Source organism: Trichomycterus rosablanca, chromosome 19 (genome assembly GCF_030014385.1).
Source record: "Trichomycterus rosablanca isolate fTriRos1 chromosome 19, fTriRos1.hap1, whole genome shotgun sequence".
Classification (NCBI taxonomy): Eukaryota; Metazoa; Chordata; class Actinopteri; order Siluriformes; family Trichomycteridae; genus Trichomycterus; species Trichomycterus rosablanca.
Genome location: NC_086006.1, coordinates 15080685 through 15102730, shown reverse-complemented (window position 1 = coordinate 15102730; position 22046 = coordinate 15080685). Strand labels below are relative to the sequence as shown.

Below are 22046 nucleotides of genomic sequence, written 5' to 3'. Positions count from 1 at the left end.
CCGACGTGTAAAATTCTATATCTAAGGATGCTTGAAGGGCACGGTGGTCTAACACTCCAGTGCACCACTGTGGAGTTTTGGACTCTGGGGGGTTTACATGGAGCTTAGCGTGGCTCTCCATACATAATATCTGTGTGAAATCCCAATACTGGAAGGTGATAAGAAACTACTGCAGATTAAACATGGTGGAAAATGGATCTGATAGTTCTTGGTCAGTACGGGTGTTCCGCAAGCCGCAATAAATTCAAAATTCTCAAACAAACCACTAACTTCCATAATTCTTTAAATTCACAACAGAGATGAAGGGTTTGGCTATCTGGCACAAATTGAAAGCCATTCTCAGCTTCAGCTTTCAAGAGTTCCATAACCTTTCACATCATTTTTATAACATAATGGTTGAAGACAATATTTGTACTTGCAAACTACATTTGTTTAATATAGTGCAAAGCACCTCATGCAATGAGGAGACGAAAGGTTTCTGTTAATACTAGTTTTATAGGGATTTGCGCATCACATAATATTCCAGGTATTACTTTGTGGGTCTCTACTTTCTTTTTTGTGAACTTGCATGTGTTGTTATACCTAAGGTGATGTGACATCATGCATCACATGACATTGGTAAGATGTCAGACATAGTATGTACGAGGTTGCATGCATACTGCACACTTGCATACTGAAAGAGCGTACTGCTTTACCGACCGGTCACGAATTTAGTACGTACTGTTTAAGTGTGCGATTTTGGACACAGCCTGAGTTAGCATCTACCAGAAGTGCAAATTGTAGCATTGTGCAAAAAAGTAAAGAACAGAAGTAAACTTATACATCTATGGATTCTACAGTATAATAATTATAACTAGATATATTTACATATATGGTATTAGGTCTATATACATAGTAATATAGTAATATATACATAATAATAATAAGCATAAGAATTGGAATACTTGGTATGTATAATTATTAGGACTGTTGTTAATTGCGTTAATTCATGCGATTAACATGTTAAAATTTTAATCTTGATTAAAAAATTGAGAAATCATCACTAGACAAAACTACAGTTATTTGATCCAAGTCTTTTGACGCTTCACTATCATCTTAATACATTTATCATAACTGTTTTAGATTTTTTATTGGTAAACATTTTCTTGCAATAAAAATATGCATAACTGTTTTGCTTAGTTATTTTTGCAGTCGATTAATTGTGATTAATTTGGTTATTTAATAACGATTAAAAATTTTATTTGTGTGACAGCCCTAATAATAATAATGTAATATGTAAAATAAATAACTATACATAGGGGACTTAATGGGTATATAATTGTGCAGATATGTGTAAGGTAGACAGCTTTATGTAATGTGTAGGTGGTAAATGCTAATACATAATAGGTCCAGTGTGTAGTCCAGGGTGTTAGTGGTGTTAATGGTGTAGTGTTGCGTTCAGCAAGGTGATCGAGGTGGGGAAAAACTGTTTCTAAGCCGACTGGTCCTGGCACGGATGCCGCTGTATCTCCTCCCAAGGGTTAGGCTTCTTTATTTCCAGGATCAGTTTCTGTGCAGACGTATTTACTAATAGCCTGCTAAAGAAAACGACTGGCAAGCTAGGATCCTCTCTGGATTTTTTATTGAGCTTCCGCAGGATCGAATGGTGTTACTCTAGCGGGCACCAGTCTAGCACCATGGCGCATGAAAGGAGCACTGATAATGATCAAAATTTGTAATTAAAGACCAGTAAAGAAAAAGACTGAAGAAGTGCAAATGCCAACTAACTGGCAGACGTAGTGCGATACAGGCGTAGACGTAGACGATAAGTATATATGAAAGGGGGCTCAGGTGGCACAGCGGTAAAACACACTAGCATACCAGAGCTGACATCTCGATCTCATCTGTTCGAATCTCAGCTCTGCTACCGGCAGGCTGGGCGCCTACATGAGCAATGATTGGCTTGTTGTTCAGAGAAGGTGCAGGAGGGGATTCCTCATAACCGATGCAATTACGACCTCTGTTGGCTGATTGATAGCACCCACACGGAGACGGGGGATAATGAAAATAAGTGCGTGACTCTTCATGTGCGAGCATGAACTCACCTCATTCAAATTAAAAGAAGCAGTCAGCTACTGCACACGTGTCAGAGCGGGCGTGTGTTAACATCAGTAGAGAGGAAGTGTAATGCAATTGGGTAATTGGATACAACTCGATGGGGGGTTGGGGGGAAAAAGTATTTATCTAAGTATGTGACCATGAGATTGTTAGACATCCCACTCCAAAAAGCATAACCAATGCAAAATTTTGCACTGTGTTAAATATAATCAGGCCGCTTAGGTGGTGCAGCGGTAAAAACACACGCTGGAACCAGAGCTAAGGCTGAGCGGCCACATGAACAACAATTGGCCTGTTGTTCAGATATGAGCGGGACTAAGCCGGATGGGATCTCTCTCCCATGACTGGTGCAATTACGACTCTATCTATCTATCTATCTATCTATCTATCTATCTATCTATCTATCTATCTATCTATCTATCTATCTATCTATCTATCTATCTATCTATCTATCTATCTATCTATCTATCTATCTATCTATCAACTCTGCTGGCTGATTGATGACGCCTGCACAGAGATGAGAAAAGTGTGCTCTCAGGGTGTGTCTCTCTGTACACAACGCTGAGCTGCACTGCACTCTTCAAAGTGCAGGTGATAAAATGCATACGGCTTGCTGCCCACGTGTCGGAGATTGGTGGAGAGGAAGCATGACGCAATTGGGCAATTGGACGCACTAACGGAGAAAAAGGGGAGAAAAAAAAAAAAATATATATATATATATATATATATACAGTATATAATCATATGTACAACAAAGATTACAGACTGGTAGTTAATAGCCTAGCTAATTCTCTGCTAATAAGAAACTTGTGAGCTTCTGCAGACCCCACAGCCCTCTGACTAAAGCTAACCACCTTATTTTGTTATGCAATCATAATAACTAACAGCAAGGCAGCTTTGTACACTTAATTTGTAAATGTTTACTCGTAGGTGGACACTGAACGGCACACTTATCGATCTGAGAGCTGATTATCGACGCCGTCTCTCTGGAGGGAACCTGGTGATTAGGAACCTTGATCGAGCTTTTGACACTGGAATCTATCAATGCACCGCTTTTAACCCAGTGGGAGCCATTCTTAGCAGGAGAGCCAGCCTTCAGTTTGCATGTAAGTAACCTGTCAAGTGTAATGATTGCTTTATGCTATTATGTGTATATGAGTAAATGCTTGTACATATATAAGGCTGATGGTTGGTTAAAAAGAGAAAGGTCTTGCTAGCCCACTACTGCTGGGATCCAGGGATTATTGGGAGTCTACCTAAAGACAGGATTGACTGTGTCTTAAGGGGTGGTCAAGGCTCTGCAAAGAATCGGCATCCTGTCTGAGGTGTGTTAATGCATTGCACCATGTGATTCCAAGGAAGCTGGACCCACTGTGACCCTGGCTAGGATGAAGTGGTGGTAAAAACATGAAAATAAACTGAAAATTTGGCTCTAAATCAGAGGTTACCAACATCTCAGCCTGCCGTCCAAGTGATTGGTTATTAAACATGTATGAGTGGATGTGGGCAAACCTTTAACTTCACTGCTGGGCTAATAACAGGAGTCTGTGCCCAAGCACTTTAACAAGGCAAAACATTCCAAACTGCTACTGTACAAGATAGTCGTTTTCCATTTAGGACCAAGTGTATTTGTTAAGTAGAGTATAATGAGGTGGACTTGAGGTGGAAACATGACCCGAGGTGCAAAACAACCTAATTACAGTAGACACTTGACTTACGAATTTAATTGGTTCCGAAGGGCTGTTCTTAAGTCAAAATGTTCGTTAGTTAAACCTATTTTTCCCATAAGAAATCATGTAAATAGAATTAATCCATGCCAGACCTCCCAAACCACCCCCTTACCTAACCTCTTTAATGTCTTAAATGGTTTATTTTTTTGTTATAAGTATATTTTTCCTTAAATCTTAAATTATAAAATAGACATTCCTGTAATAAACAATAATAAACAACAATACACAGTAGTACTGTACAGTACATAAACACACATCACATTTCAGTACAGTACGTGTGCTATACTATACACCATAATACATTTCCTTCTTTTTTTTATAAAATGTATCTACCAGAAACAACAATAGCTTTCATATTTCTCTATTATTTCCTTCTTTATTTCAAAAGCATTGTATTTTGTAGGTGTAACTGCACGAAAGAAAGAATACTTTACTCAGCGGCTTCCTTCTTCTCTCTCACTCACTGTCCCCTCTGTCTAATACACAGTGACAGCTACTGGCAGGAGTAATTATACAACAACAAGTAGTAATAGATTTGTTAATTTTCTCACACTACGCTTTCTCTGCACTATCATTTTAATATAGAATTTTACAGAATATAAAGAAAACACCGAAAAACACACAGTCCGCTGTCCGAATGTTTGCTCACTGTATATATATATATTTTGGTTCGTAATCCGAAATTTGAAAAACACAAACAAAAACAAAAGTTGAAAAAGATCGTTCGTAATCCAAAATGTTTGTATGGTAAACGGTTTGTAACTCAAGGGTCTACTGTATAATTAAAGAAAGGGAAAAAGCCCTAGGTGGGACCCGCGATTATGGTAAGCCAACCAGCTTCTCAATCCACCGGTCAGCTGACACACGAGCCTGAATCCCGAATGCTTAAATAGTATATAAAAAAGAAAGTAAAAAAAATCGGTATAATGAGAAATCGACTCGCGAGTCAGATTCAAATAGAGAATCGAGTCGCGACAGGATTTACTTTCACCAAAGTAAGGGCATCTCAAAGACGGGAGCAGAAACACTACTTTCTTTTTAACTATAGCGCTAAGAGTATTCTTTTAAATAAAGCAGGAGACAAGTAAACGTTCACTGTCCAACTACCTTACCGACTGAGTTTGTCTCAGCACAGAGTAACGCTCTGGTTTTCCTTATGCCTAGTTCACACTACATGATTTCTGCCCTGATTTTCACTCGCCGACTGGTCGGCGCTAGATTTGCCAGCTCGGAAGCAACTCGGCGTTTGCTCAGCGATCGAAACTCGCCTCTCAATTACTGAAGCAATATTTCTAGCATGTCAGATATCTGGATCCGAGTTGCCCGACTGGCAATGAGTGCTATGTCGAACAGCCAATGAGAACGCAAGATACGGTGTGAGGGGAAATGCAGGGAAGGTGGGACAGGGGCATAATATAGTTTATATCAGAATACATCGGCACACACACAAGTTTTACAGTATTTCTGACCTTATCGTTCTCTACAAAACATAACACCAATGTTGCATTGCAAAAAATATTTATTAACCTCCAACTCACTACAGAACAATCCAGCCAAATCCACTCATTCATTTATTTTTTCTCTTTGATTTTACGCTACACATCAGCGCACAAACTTTGATCGCTCACTTCTTGTTGACGTGCATTTTTAGACATGGTATCATTAAACCCCTCGACACTTTTCTCGTTTGTTTTCGTGACAAAACGTAGTTTGGGAGACCAGAGAAGCTCGCTTGCGATTCCAGTTGGTGATAGATCGTGTAGTGTAAAACCCCCTATCGCCGATCAGTCGTGTAGTGTGAAATATACACCGACTTGAAAGACTCCCGATTACAAGAGATACAGTTGTGTAGTGTGAACTGTACAGCGACCTGACGACTTGAAAAGGTGTAACGATGCACCTTTTTTGTGTGTGGGGACATTTTACCATTTTTGCCAATGCCCTATTGCAATTTCCTTGTCACTTTGCACTACCCCTTGCTCTGGCCCGGGGAGTGCTGCTGGCTATCATGTGCCTGACTATCACTGTGACAATCTTTTTTTGTTGTTTTACCTGGCAGCGGCGCATTCCCACAGAGAGCCAGAGCCAGCAAAAAGAAAGCCACACTATGCCATTTTTAAATCATCCACCACTCGTATTTTATTTTAGTACAGTAGACCCTTGAGTTAGGAACGGTTTACCATACGAACATTTTGGGTTACGAACGATCTTTTTCAACTTAATGTACGAACAAATTTCGGATTACGAACAGAAATTCGCGAAACATATGACGTCACGAACAAGTTGACTCCAACCATCTCTCTCTATATATATACAATGAGCAAACATTCGGACAGCGGACTGTGTTTTTCCGGTGTTTTCTTTATATTTAGTAAAATTCAATATTAAAATGTTCTCAAAGAATGTGCAGAGAAAGCGTAGTGGTGAAAAAAATTACTATTTGTTGTGTTGTGTAATTATACCTGCCAGTAGCTGTCACTGTATCAGACAGAGGGGACAGTGAGTGAGAGAGAAGAAGGAAATCGCCCAGTAAAGTATTCTTTCTTTCGTGCAATTACACCTACAAAATACAATACTATTGAAATAAAGAAGGAAATAATAGAGAAATATGAGAGTTATTGTTGTTTCTGGTAGATACATTTTATAAAAAAAGAAGGAAATTTATTAAGGTGTTTGGTACAGCACACATACTGTACTGAAATGTGATGTTTTTTATGTGCAGTACAGCACTTTAAGGTTTAAGGGAAAATACATTTGTATTTATAACAAAAAAAGACCATTTAAGACATTAGAAAGGTTAGGTAAGGGGTTTGGGAGGTCTGGCACGGATTAATTGTATTTACATGATTTTTTATGGGAAAAATAGGTTTAACTAACAAACATTTTGACTTAAGAACAGCCCTTCGGAACCAATTAAATTCGTAAGTCAAGGGTCTACTGTAATTAGAATCAGGTCCAATTTAGTTTGAATCTCTATAAACTGTAGCTGTGTGAATAGGAGGACTGCTACTGTATATTCACACCACTACACAAAAAGCCCGCTAGTGTGAAACCACTGCAGTTGGTACAGTGTTACATATCCACAGCAGTTAAGAAGGAACAAGAGTCGTGTCCTTTGAAGGCAGAGATCACATTGTTTCTATTAATTAATGCCAAAACATATATTGTAGGTAATTTGTCAAAATGTGACACCAGTTTACTGAGTGTATACTAGAGTGCAGTGATTTGGATCTGAGTTTCATGTTCGGGTGTAAACATTACAGCCTAGCTCTGGCTTGTTAGCAAATCTGCAAGGCTTATAGCCGCTAATCAGATTTCAATTATATAATTAAAACTTAATTATCTAAGTTTACTCGGCTAATGCTTCCGTAAAAATTCAACTTTTTAAACCATAATGCTAAAACCAGCAGCCCCAAGTCACTAGCAACACACACACATACACCGATGAGGCATAACATTATGACCATCTTCCTAATATTGTGTTGGTCCACCTTTTGCTGCCTCATACACAACAAACTGTGATGCACTGTATATTCTGACAACTTTCTATCAGAACCAGCATTAACTTCTTCAGCAATTTGAGCTGCAGTAGCTCGTCTTCGCTCTTTGGCTTCGGCCAGCCCCACGTGCATCAATGAGCCTTGGTTGTCCATGACCCTGTTGCTGGGTTACCACTGTTCTCTCCTTGGACCACTTTTGATAGATACTGACCACTGCAGATCGGGAACACCCCACAAGAGCTGCAGTTTTGGAGATGCTCTGACTCAGTCATCTAGCCATCACAATTTGGCCCTTGTCAAACTCGCTCAAATCCTTACACTTGCCCATTTTTCCTGCTACTAACTCATCAACTTTGAGGATAAAATGTTCACCTGCTGCTTAATATATCCCATCCACTAACAGGTGCCGTGATGAAGAGATAATCAGTGTTATTCACTTCACCTGTCAGTGGTCATAATGTTATGCCTAGTCGGTGTACACACAAAGAAGCAGTATATTACAGACCTGCCTATAAACTAAACCAAAGCAATTAAACTAATAAATGCACATTCGAATAAAACTGCTCGTTAATGTATGTAATTTCTCATTATAAATCTCATAATTATCTCATAATTTATTTATTTTCTCATTTAATTTTTCATCATTACACTAATGTACACATGTCAAAATGGTTGAAAATTACATCTAAATGAATTGATTGGTTTAAACTTTCTTAGCTGATGTGCTCCTGATTTAACCAACGGTCTGTGTATTATTTTAGAATTATGGATTCTCTTGTGATAAACCTGTGTGCTTGTTATTGTTTATCAAGTTTATTTCCAGATTTGCCATGATGAAAATCTAAATAATAAAAACATTTTCTTACATTTACTTTGACTTTATTTGATTGCAGACAGGATGAACCTGAGATATTTCATGTTTTATCTGCTCAATTTCATTTCATTTATTAATAAACATCCATTCCTGCATTTCAGGCCTGCAACACATTCCAAAAAAAGTTGGGACAGTAAAGCATTTTCCACTTTATAATGTTGTCATTCCTTTTCACCACACTTAAAAGACGTTTTGGCACCAATGATACCAAGTGATTTAGTGTTTCAGCTTTTATTTTGTCTCATTCTTCCTGCAAACACGTCTTAAGATGTGCAACAGTACAGGGTCGTCGTTGTTGCATTTTTCATTTCAAAATTCTCCACACATTCTCTATTGGGGACAGGTCAGGACTGCAGGCAGGCCAGTCCAGTACCCGTACCCTCTTCTTCTGCAGCCATGCCTTTGAAATGTGTGCAGCATGTGGTTTTGCATCGTCTTGTTGAAAAATGCATGGACGTCCCTGGAAAAGATGACGTCTTGAAGGCAGCATATGTTGGTCTAAGATCTCAATGTACTTTTCTGCATTAATGCTGCCATCACAGAAGTGTTAATTACTTTTGCCAAGGGCACTGACACTGCCCCATATCATGACAGACCCTGGTTTTGGACTTGTTGCTGAATGGACTTGGACTTGTTGCTGAACTCTGGATGGTCCTTTTCGTCTTTGGTCCGGAGCACACAGTGTCCATTTTTTCCAAAAAAGGCCTGGAATGCTGTGTCATCTGACCACAATACACATTTCCACTGTGTGATGGTCCATCCTAGATGCCTCAGAGCCCAGAGAAGTCGACGCCACTTCTGGACATGGTTAACATAAGGCTTCTTTTTTGCACAGTAAAGTTTTAAGTTGCATTTGAGCATGTAACTCTGTATTGTAGTGCTTGACAAAGATTTGCCAAAGTAATCCCTCACCCATGTGGTTATATCAGCTATTGTTGAGTGGCGGTTCTTGATGCAGTGCCGTCTGAGGGATAGAAGATCACAGTTGTTCAGCTTAAGCTTGCATTGCATCTGTTGACAAACTGGAGATCCTCTGATCATCTTTGCTCATCAAAGACTCAGCCTTTCCTGGATGCTGCTTTTGTACCAAACCATGATTACAATCACCTGTTGACATCACCTGTTTAAAATTGCATCATTATTTAGTTTTTTCACCTCATTACTAGCACGAAATTGCCCCGTCCCAACTTTTTTTGGAATGTGTGTCTGAAATGCAGGAATGGAGGTATATTAACAAATGAAATGAAGTTGAGCAGATAAAACATAAAATATCTCACGTTCAAACTGTCTGCAATCAAATAAAAGTCAAAGTAAATGTAAGGAACACTGTATTTTTACTTTATCTGCATTTTCCATACTGTCCCAACTTTTTCTGATTTGGGGTTGTAAAATATTGCTAATACAAAAAATGCCTATTTGTAGCATTTTAGATATAAAAACAATTCAACTGTACTGGAATTGCTTATGTATGTTTGTCACTGTTTACACTTTTTTTTATTTTTTGTGATTTATTTAACTTATAAGTAACATAATCATCTTTTTCTTCCCCCAAAACGATAGACTTGAATTTCACAACTCAAACAAGAAGTGCAGTGTCAGTCCGTCAGGGACAAGGAGTAGTGTTATTATGTGGAACACCTACATATGCTGGAGGTAAGACTCTGAAGTTATACTTCTACAGTAGTACACCATGTTTCTATGTACAGATGATTCACAGTAGCAACTGGAAATTCTCAACCCTCTTACTTTAAAAGGTATAATGGTGATGTACAGTATATAGAACTAAAAGAAAATAAATATCAAGAGGCCTAATTAAACACAAAGAATATTTATTAATACATAAAACATGTAGTTCTCTTGACAATCATCCATGTACACTTTTATTCAAACCCACAGCCTCACTGCTTGATGGAACATCCTTTTGCCTTGATAACCTCTAATAAGTGATTTCAAAGTGCAAGTAATAAGCAATCTTGTGAAATCTTCACCCATTCTTCTCAAGCAAAAGCTTCCATCTAATTGAAGCAGTCTGGCTTTCATGCCCAAACTGCTTTCTTTAAAACCTGCCAATGATTTTCTATGGGATTAAATCTGAAGACTGAAAATGCCACTCCAGGATATTCCAGGACTGATTTCTTAGCCAAGCTTTGATTGACATGGGATCACTGTCTTGCTGGAGGCTCCAGTTTTTGGCAAGGTACAACTTCACCACAGAATGTGTAATATTTCTCCCAAAAAAGTTTTGCTATTTCTTTGAATCCATTAAACCAGCGACGTGGTCAAGAATGCCAGTTCCTGCAGCAGAAAAAAACATTCCCACATCATCACTGACTGACCTCCATGCTTGACTGTGGGAAAAGTGTTTTTCTGGTCATTACTCTCATTTTTCTTGCACCAGACAAACCGCTGATTTGTTTGGCCATACATTTCCATATGTTTTGATTTGTCACTCCACAGAACTGTGTCCCACAAAAGGGGAAAACAGACATCAAAACAGATATACATAATGTGGTGGCATGAGTGTGCACACCTTCTTATAACTGGAAATATGGATACGTTCAGAATAAACCAACCACATTCAATCTCACAGGTATCAATGAAATCTCATTATTGAAATGTATCAGTCAGGTGAAGGATACAAAAAAATTCAAGGCATAACATATACCATGGAACAAATGTGGCACAGTAATGACATTACAAAGAACTGGACATCCATCCCAAATTGATGAAAAGACTCTGCAGAAAAGTAGTAGGGCAGTTGTAGCCTAGTAGTTAAGGTACTGGACTAGAAATCGAAAGGTTGCTGGTTCAAGCCTCATAACTACCAAGGCCCTTAACCCTTAACTGCTTAGACTGTCAGAGTATTGTAAGTCGCTTCGGTTAAAAGCTACTGCTAAATGCTAAACATGTAAATTTTACATCCTTTTTCCACACATGTTCAGAGGTCAGTAGAGGTTTCCAACAGAATGCTTATCCAACACAATAGAGCATGCTCTGCTCTTTGTATTCCTTCACCATGCTTCCTGCTGGTGCTGCAATTGGACAGTAGTGTAGCCGGTGCAACAGCATAAAAATGATTCCCCATTCAGCCTTTTCTTTATCTGCAACTGTGTCTGTAGATCACCCGATCAGTCTGGTGGTATATAGCATATATAACCATTAAAACCACCTCGTTGTTTCTACACTCACTGTCCATTTTATTACCTCCATTTATCATATTGAAGCACTTTATAGTTCTACAATTACTGACTGTAGTCCATTTGTTTCTCTACATACTTTATTAACCTGCTTTTACTCTGTTCTTCAATGGTCAGGACCCCCACAGGACCACCACAGAGCAGGTATTATTTAGGTGGTGGATGATTCTCAGCACTGCAGTGACACTGACATGGTGGTGGTGTGTTAGTGTGTGTTGTGCTGGTATCAGACACAGCAGCGCTGCTGGAGTTTTTAGGTACAATGTCCACTCACTGTACACTCTATTAGACACTCCTACCTGGTTGGTCCACCTTGTAGATGTAAAGTCAGAGGCGATAGCTCATCTATTGCTGCTGTTTGAGTTGGTCATCTTCTAGACCTTCATCAGTGGTCACAGGACGCTACCCACGGGGTGCTGTTGGCTGGATATATTTTTGGTTGGTGGACTATTCTCAGTCCAGCAGTGACAGTGAGGTGTTTTAAAACTCAATCAGCACTGCTGTGCCTTATCCACTCATATTAGCACAACACACACTAACACACCACCACCATGTCAGTGTCACTGCAGTGCTGAGAATGATCCACCACCTAAATAATACCTGCTCTGTGGTGGTCCTGGGAGAGTCCTGACCATTGAAGAACAGCATGAAAGGGGGCTAACAAAGCTTGCAGAGAAACAGCCGGACTACAGTCAGTAATTGTAGAACTACAAAGTGCTTCTATATGGTAAGTGAAGCCGATAAAATGGACAATATGTGTAGAAACAAGGAGGTGGTTTAAATGCTATTGCTGATCGGTGTATACTTAGTTGTATATACTTGGATATACTCAGTTGGGGCACAACTGAGCCCCAACTTCTATTTTTTATTAATTAACTGAGCCAAATGCTGAAAATGTAAATGTAAAAGTAGAAATGTATAAATCTTTATTTTTGGGGGCTGAATTTTTCCGAATACAACTGTACTTGTGTTTACAATATTTACTTTATCATGATAAATAGCTTGCTGTCTGTATTAAAGATTGGTAAATCATTTTTATTGCATTATTTGTAATTTTACATCAATTAATTTAGTAAAATATTCAGTAAACATATATTACCTAATTAGTTCTTTATTGATTTTAATAGATGTGTATTAAAACTGCATGCATTACACATAACATTCTACACTGCCTATAGTGGTTTATGTATTTATACATTTACTCTTTAAACACTTCAAAGTAAACCCTAGATATTATATCACATCACAGATTCATACTGTTAATATAACACAATGTTCATAGAAATGCAACTGTGACTAACACTTTGCCTCTTGTCACCTTTTCAGAGCTGTCTTTTGCCTGGGTGTTCAACGAGTACCCATACTTCGTCCAGCAAGACAACAGGCGCTTTGTCTCTCAGGACACTGGAAACCTTTACATTGCTAAAGTGGAGCCCTCGGACGTAGGAAACTACACGTGTGTGGTTGTAAACCGCATTACGAAAGACAAAATGCTAAGCTCTCCTACTCCACTGGTGCTGAGAACAGACGGTGAGGATATTTTTACTCTGTACATGATAGGCTGTACATCCCATTCCAAAAACATGTGCATGAATCCCCTTTTTTTCAGCTATAATAGCCATCATTCTTTTGGTAAGCCTTATCCAAGATTTTGTGTGTGTGTTGGGGGTTGTGTTACTAGGATTGAAGAGGAGGAAAGTATTTAGTATCTTGTTATGCTTCTAACGTCTATATACATCATAAATACAGTGTATTTTCTGTTGTTTTCCTTTTTTGCTTCTCATGTAAACATGTCCAGTTCATCACTGCATTTGCGAGCAGCCGAATATGCACAGCACCCATGCTGGGCCGACAAAGGCTGCATGCTGTTACATACTCCTTTACAAACATGTTCAGAGGCCAGTTAAGGCTTATCCTGCACAATAGTTTCTTTACCTCTGTATTACATGTTCTCATACACCGATCAGCCATAGCATTAAAACCACCTCCTTGTTTCTACACTCTCTGTCCATTTTATCAGCTCCACTTACCATATAGAAGCACTTTGTAGTTCTACAATTACTTTGTTAGCCCACTTTCATGCTGTTCTTCAATGGTCAGGACTCTCCTAGAGTCCTGGTATTATTATTACTACAGAGCAGGTATTATTTGGGTGGTGGGTCATTCTCAGCACTGCAGTGACACTGACATGGTGGTGGTGTGTTAGTGTGTGTTGTGCTGGTATGAGCGGATAAGACACAGCAATGCTGCTGGAGTTTTTAAACACCTCACTGTCACTGCTGGCCTGAGAATAGTCCACCAACCAAAAATATATCCAGCCAACAGCACCCCGTGCACAGCGTCCTGTGACAACTGATGAAGGTCTAGAAGATGACCAACTCAAACAGCAGCAATAGATGAGCGATCGTCTCTGACTTTACATCTACAAGGTGGACCAGCTAGGTAGGAGTGTCTAATAAAGTGGACAGTGAGCGGACACGGTATTTAAAAACTTCAGCAGCGCTGCTGTGTCTGATCCACTCATACCACCACAACACATTACCACCATGTCACTGCGGTGCTGAGAGTGATCCACCACCCAAATAATACCTGCTCTGTTGTGGTCCTGTGGGGGTCCTGACCATTAAAGAAAAGGGTGAAAGCAAGCTAAAACAGTATGTAGAGAAACAGATGGACTACAATCAGTAATTGTGGAACTACAAAGTGCTTCTATATGGTAAGTGAAGCTGATAAAATTGACAGTGAATGTAGAAACCAGGAGGTGGTTTTAATGTTATGGCTAATCGGTGTATGTAATCCATCCAAAACTCTAACAGTGGTGCATGTACAGTAGTGTAAGGTTATCAGATCATGAGTTTAGTGTCACTAGTTGGTTCAGTTGTGTCACCTCTATTAACAATCAAGGGGAAATGGCCCTATTGTCATGTATACACGTACAGTGAATTGAATTGTTTCCGCATATCCTAGCTTGATTGCAAGCTGGGGTCAGAGTGCAGTTTCAGCTATTGTATAGTGCCCCTGGAGCTTAGAGGGCCCAACAATACCAGAGCTGGAATTTGAACGCATATCCTTCTGTTTGGTGGCCCAAGGTTCTACTCACTAGGCTACCTCTTACAGTTCATCATCTGTGAAACTAGGAACATACAGGGTGACACAGTGGCTCGGTGGGTAGCAGTGTCTCCTCACGGCAAGAAGTCCTTGGTTTCATTCCCAGTTGGATTGGTCTGGGCCCTTTCTGTGTGGAGTTTGCATGTTCTCCCCGTGTCCGGAGCTCCGGTTTGCTCTCACAGTTCAAAGACATGCAAGTGAGGTGAATTGGAGACACTAAATTGTCCATGACTTGAACTAATTAACATTGTGTAACCTGTTCTGTCATGAATGTAACCAAAGTATGTAAAGCATGACAGGTATACCTTTACTTTTATTAAAAATATTTATTTACTTCATTCCTTTTTTTAATGGAATTCTCAAAGGATGTGAGTAATCTGCACTTTGTGTAACAGATGTGTTAAAAAAATCCTTCCGTTGCTCATAAAATGAACATCGTCTAAAGAAAATATTTCTTTACAGTGCAAAAGCAGCAGCAAACACCGTGCATTGCCACGCCATGTCAGCTTCCAGATTGGCACATATAATTTTTGGCCTTTGTATTTCGGCAGAAAATCATACTGTTCTCCCACTTTGCATTCGTTCGTGTTCTTTTGAAGTTTTTAGACGTTTAAATATACATGAATTATACATGAATCTTGCTGTTTTCTGTGTCGTAGGAGTGATGGGCGAATATGAACCTAAAATAGAGGTACATTTTCCTGACATGGTTCCAGCTGCCAAGGGGTCTATTGTGACACTGGAGTGTTTTGCACTAGGGAAGTAAGTGGAATTTAATGCATTACATCAACACGGTTGTTTCTTATTCATTTACAGGAGTCCTGCCACTTAATTGCACTGTTTTTTAAGTGTAATTAGAGATGAATGTACAACCCCAAATCAGAAAAAGGACAGCATGGAAAATGCAAATAATGAATGTTTCTTACATTTACTTTGACTTTTATTTGATTGCAGACAGGATGAACCTGAGATATTTCATGTTTTGTCTGATCAACTTCATTTCATTTATTAATGAACATTAATTGCTGCATTTCAGGCCTGCAACACATTCCAAAAAAAGTTGGGACAGTAAAGCATTTACCACTTTGTAATTTAGTCATTCCTTTTCACCACACTTAAAAGACGTTTTGGTTTTATTTTGTCCCATTTTTCCTGCAAACACGTCTTAAGATGTGCAACAGTACAGGGTCGCCGTTGTCGCATTTTTCATTTCAAAATTCACCACACATTCTCTTTTGAGGACAGGTCACGACTGCAGGCAGGCCAGTCCAGTACCTGTACTCATTTCTTCCACAGCCATGCCTTTGTAATGTGTGCAGCATGTGGTTTTGCATTGTCTTGTTGAAAAATGCATGGACGTCCCTGGAAAAGATGAAGTCTTAAAGGCAGCATATGTTGCTCTAAGATCTCAGTGTACTTTTCTGCATCACAGAAGTGTAAATGACCTTTGCCAAGGGCACTGACACGACCCCATATCATTTTCATTCATTTTCATTTTCAGCATTTAGCAGACGCTTTTATCCAAAGCGACTTACACAATGAGCAATTGAGGGTTAAGGGCCTTGCTCAGGGACCCAACAGTGGCAACTTGGTGGTGGCGGGGCTTGAACCGGCAACCTTCTGTTTACTAGTCCAGTACCTTAACCACTGAGCTATCATGACAGACCCTGGCTTTTGGACTTGTTCCTGATAACAGTCTGGATGGTCGTTTTTGTCTTTGGTCCGGAGCACAGAGCGTCCATTTTTTCCAAAAAAGACCTGGAATGCTGATTCATCTGACCACAATACACATTTCCACTGTGTGATGGTCCATCCTAGATGCCTCAGAGCCCAAAGAAGTCAACGCCACTTCTGGACATGGTTAACATAAAGCTGCTTTTTTGCACAGTAAAGTTTTAAGTGGCATTTGTGCATGTAACTCTGTATTGTAGTGCTTGACAAAGGTTTGCCAAAGTAATCCCTCACCCATGTGGTTATATCAGCTATTGTTGAGTGGCGGTTCTTGATGCAGTGCTATCTGAGGGATCAAAGATCACGGGCGTTCAGCTTAAGCTTGCGCCCTTGGTCTTTACGCACTGAAATTCCTTCCGATTCCTTGAATGGTTTAATGATATTATGCACTGTATAGGAGAAATATGCAAATCCCTTCCAATCTTTCTTTGAGGTACATTGTTTTTAAACGTTTCAATCATTTTCTCACACATTTGTAGACAAACTGGAGATCCTCTGATCATATTTGCTCATAAAAGACTCAGCCTTTCCTGGATGCTGCTTTTGTACCAAACCATGATTATAATCATTATTTTTCCACCTCATTACTAGCCCTAAATTGGCCCCGTCCCAACTTTTTTTGGAAAGTGTTGCAGGCCTGAAATGCAGGAATGGAGGTATATTAACAAATGAAATGAAGTTGAGCAGATAAAACATGAAATATCTCAGGTTTATCCTGTCTGCAATCAAATCAAAGTCAAAGTAAATGTAAGGAACACTGTGTTTTTATTTTATTTGCATTTTCCACACTGTCCCAACTTTTTCTGATTTGGGGTTGTATAATAGCCACTCTTTTTGCCAAAGAGAAATTCTGCTGACTCGTCCCATTAGGGATCATTGCCTTAGGGAATATGGATTTGCCTTTTTGCCATTGGTCTTGCAAAATACTTAACAGCAGTCATGTTTGGTATAGTTGTATTAAATGTTTTAAGTACTTACATAACGGCTCTTTAAATATGCACTCAATTAAAGGCATCAGTACATCACTATGCAGTTACAATGGCGTAAACTATTTAGAATCATGAATTTTTCTAGAGGTCTTTAGGTTTACAAACTCTTACTACTAATAACACCATGTAGCTCATGTCTATACAGATATGGCACTGTCAAATTATGGTTTTAATTAAAGTACACTTGTTTTCTTTTAACTGCTTGGATGTTCATTGCTCATTTAGGAGAAAGTCATGCATATAATTAGAAAGTGATTGCATAGTTTTTCTCAATTATTTAAAAAAAGAAACATAATCACTTAAGCCTGTAAATTCTGATAAGTAAAAAGAGACCATGTGATTCACCGTATTATTAAACACGTTTATTATGCACCCTAGTGGAGCAGCGGTTTATTCCACTAGCACACCAGCGCCGAGATTCTGAACTCTTCATTTTGAAACTCGTTGTTGCCACCGGTCAGCTGGCCACCATCTAGTGGGCATAATTGGCAGTGCCTGCAGCAGACGCTAATTGGCCACCATGTCTGCCAGGGCGGGATGACCAGTCTATGTGGGTGGGGTCTTTAAACGCTCTGCAAGGAGCCTGATTGGCAGATAGAGGCACCTGTGCAGAATGCATGGGCGAAAAGAAGGGGTCCGCTAAGGACTGTGCATGGGTCATAGGAGTCGTGAGCAGAAAATATACCCTCCTTGAATGCAATCAGGGATCCCCCAGCAGCAGAAGACAAATTGACTATGCTAAATTGGGAGAAAATAGGAGAAAATGCATAAATAAATAGAAAAAAATGCAATTATTATTTACACTATCTTTCGCACTAGAAAAGGTAGATGAACCTCTGTACCTAATAGTGAGGTAGTGATGAGGCTGGTGAGGAAGACTTTTATGTTATACATAGGGCCGCCCTACTAAATTCATGGGAAAATGTGCTTAATTTCACTAACCTTGTATTTCAAAAATGCACAGATGTTACAGATTTTTTAAGAAAAGTGCCACATTTTACGACAGTCACATCAAATACTCGTAAAGTAGTAGTGTTTTTAGCTGCTTTACACTTAGACATCTTGGACATTTTGACTTACCAATTCTAACTGAATTGCCGTAGGATTGCCAGTATAACAGACTTTTCTGTGGTGTAGTGTGCTGACAATGATGATGTATGCGTTTACATATTGAGTGCTTTTTGTTCCTTTGGGGATTCCATAATCAATGGAAAAGTGTGCTTCTCTACGCACATGATCACCTCTCTGTAGTCTGTGCTGCGCCTCAAAAGAACAAGCCAGTAAAGTATTTTGCTCCCGATAGTTTGTCTATTTATAGTTTATTTCTTAATTTATGAACTCAGCAAACTCTAGAGACGCTCGGGTTCACTAGGACCGCCTCATAGTGCAAATTAATCAGTAGTCGTGAGGCACTTGGATGCTATGCGACTGAAAAATTAAATTAAATTAAATTGCTAAACACAAACCTTAACTTTTGATTTTTTCCCCCTATTTTATTTATGCATTTTCTCCCATTTTCTCTCAATTTAGCGTAGTCAGTTTGTCTTCCGCTGCTGGGGGATCCCCGATTGCAGTCGAGGTGGGTATATTGCTGCCCACGCCTCCTCCGACCCATGCGCAGCCCTTAGCGGAACCCTTTTTCACCCATTCATTCTGCACAGGCGACGCACTATCTGCTAACACAGCATTTGAAGACCCCACCCACATAGTCCGGTCATCCCGCCCCTGCAGGCACTGCCAATTATGCCCGCTAGATGGCATCCAGTCGATTGGTGGCAACGGCGAGTTTCGAACCAAGGAGTTCAGAATCTCAGCGCTGGTGTGCTAGCGGAAAATCCAACTTTTGAATTTTGCAGACATTACACACCCTCAACCAGGCATTAAGAGTAGGATAAAGATTTGTTGTTGGTGTGCAGTTTCTTCCGTATAGCTTGGCAGTGGGTTACAGAATAAAGTATCATGCCCACCTGCAATGCCACTAATATCTGGCAGGGCACATGGAGGCACATATGACTGACAGCACTGATTTTTTTCCTCTGGGTTTCCTGCACTTTTTTCTCTTGAATTTGTTCACAGGCGTGTATGTCAGCAGTCCTTATCTTCTTTCCAGGAAACTCAGCCAGAGATGCTGTTCTTTTTAGTTTTGGCTTTTTGCCTTTATGGTGAAAAAAAAAGCAGACTGGCAAGCTGCCTCCTGGGGCGGCATTACGGCACCTCTATTAGCACATTTCACATATAAATCCATGCTGGAAGCAAACGCCTCCTCTGGCACCTCCGTTGTGAGGCGCACTCTGCTCTGTTACACTTTGGGTTCAAAAACTTTGTTGAACATCAAAGTGATTCTTTGCAAACTTGAGATAAAAATGTTTTTGAAGATTAGTAGATTATGTTGTTTACCATTTTTGTATTATTTTTTTACATAATGGACACAAACTACAGTTATGGATCAAACAAAGTAATTGTAATTGGCTCATCTGCCATATAGCTTGGCTGGGGGCACGGATTACAGTATTATACCCACCTGCCTTGCTCCATGGGCATTTAGGGTCAGATCTCTCATTAGTAAGGCCCTACCTAACTACATATTACATATCTCATCTACTAATATTTACTGCAATTACACTTTTTTATATTACATACTATATTTCTTATTCTATTTATTTAATTACATAGTGTTGTACAATAATACAGTAGTACCTTGACACTGGGACTGCGGTTGAGTTTTAAAGGCGTTGAGTTTCAAGGTTTTTTTCCCCATTAGGATGTATGGGAAACCTGTTAATGCGTCCCATGCTCCCGTAGACTTGCATATATTTTAGGCTAATGTATAATAATGGGGTTGTTTTTGACAGGTATACACTAAAAATAACACAAATATAATATAAAACACTGAAATTAAAAGCTGATTCTTACAATTTCTCAGAACCCCGGGCTATAACACAAGTTTAAAAGTGAAACAGGAAGAAAATCCAGATAAACACAGATACATGGTGGAGCTTTGAGAGTGAATTTGATGGTTATTCCACACAAATGCAGATTCATGTCATATTCACACTTTGATCATGTTTTACTGCATCGCTGAACAAAACAGCTGTTTATTGTTATTTGAGATGAAATAAATAACTTTTAAAAAAATATATGAGTTTAGGGGAAATGTTGAGTTCAAGGGTACAAATTTTTCGACGAAGGGCATTGAGTTTCAAAGATTTTGAGTTTAGGGGACGTTGATTTACAAGGTACCACTGTACTTGTGTACTTTAATACTTTTTGCCTTAATGTATTTTGAGCTGCTGTAATAACTGACTTTCCCTATGGGATTAAAAAAGTGATCTATCTATCATGGGTCTTGCTCAAGGACCCAACAGTGGCTGCATAGCAGAGCCTGGATTTGAACCGCCAATCTTCCGATTGATAGCCCAAAGCTCTACCCACTAGGCTACCACTGTCCCTATCTATCTATCTATCTATCTATCTATCTATCTATCTATCTATCTATCTATCTATCTATCTATCCATCCATCCATCCATCCATCCATCCATCCATCCATCCATCCATCCATCCATCCATCCATCCATCCATCCATCCATCCATCCATCCCTCCATCTATCTATCCAACTATCCATGGGGGTGTCAAAACTCGGCCAAGAATGTTCATCTTTTAGATTGAGTCTCACACTGTCGCTGAATGTTCTAGGCTTACATTCAACTATTAAGGTAGGCTGTGCTGTGTATTGTAGCTTCCATTTATTGTGTCATTCAATTTATGAGTGTAATTTAATGACTGCCGTGAAATGTGGCACTTTTCTTTAAAAAAACAGTCCTTGAATTTAAGCACATTTTCCTGTAAATTTAGTAGGACCCTAATCATTAGGCATTGATTCACTTCAACTGAAGGAGTCTCTTTAAATCCCAGCATCATTGCCAGATCTTGCCTGTCTTTTCTGTTTACCCGTTACTTTCTTAAAACCATGATTCCAGTCTTGGTTCAGCCTGTGTCTTTTTTCTGCCGGCACATATGTCATTATTTTTATGTTCTGGTAAACTCAGCCCATGCAGCAGTACTTTGGCTGTGGCTCTTTTGCTGTCACAGTGAAATTACCCTATAAGGCATCCCCCACACAGGAATACTATTTAAGCGGTGTCATTAGGTGAAGTGGCTGTTCCGCTCTGTCTTTTCTTTTGTAACCGCTGCCAGTTTCCACTCAGTTCACTCCCTTTATTCTTTTTTTGAGAACTCTGGTTGTCACATTCTAGTGGATTGAGCAGCTGGCACATGGGTAACAATTTTTTTTTTTTTACTTTAGTACTTTGACCATTTTGTATTTTGCTATTAATGGCATCTTTATGTTGTGTCTTTTTAGCCAAATTATTGTTCTAACTTTAAAATAAATTAAGCCTCCTGCATATTGGAATCATACCTTAAAGGTGTGAGGCTCTATTCCTGTTAAAGTGTAAGATAAGTGTAATTTTATTTCTCTTCCTGTAATTCAAAAAAGTTACAGATCATTTGAATAGTTTAGAATCACATTACAGTACAGACTTTTTAGACAGTTTAACTATTGCTATGTTAAGATAAGATTCCTTTATTGATCCCCAAGGGGGAAATTCACGTGTTACATCAGCTCCAGCACAGAGTAAATACAGTTAGGGTAGAATTAAATAAAAATACTGACTATATAATGGCAATGACTTAAATAGTCAGACCGCATATTACAATAAATAATTCAGAGTCACAGCAAGAAGGTCCTGGGTTTGATCCCCAGGTGGGGTGATTTCCTCTGGGAGCTCCAGTTTCCTCCTACAGTCCAAAAACATGCAG

At 39.3% G+C, this 22046-nt stretch overlaps 1 protein-coding gene across 1 annotated transcript in view; it reads left to right on the top strand.

The window, feature by feature from the left end:
• Positions 1–22046, top strand: part of cntn3a.2 (contactin 3a, tandem duplicate 2) — a 183314-nt gene that overhangs the window by 60973 nt on the left and 100295 nt on the right. The window contains exons 4-7 of the mRNA XM_063015224.1: positions 3028–3203; positions 9762–9854; positions 12725–12928; positions 15166–15268. Coding sequence (XP_062871294.1) covers positions 3028–3203; positions 9762–9854; positions 12725–12928; positions 15166–15268 — 576 coding nt within the window. The remainder of the gene's footprint in view (positions 1–3027; positions 3204–9761; positions 9855–12724; positions 12929–15165; positions 15269–22046) is intronic.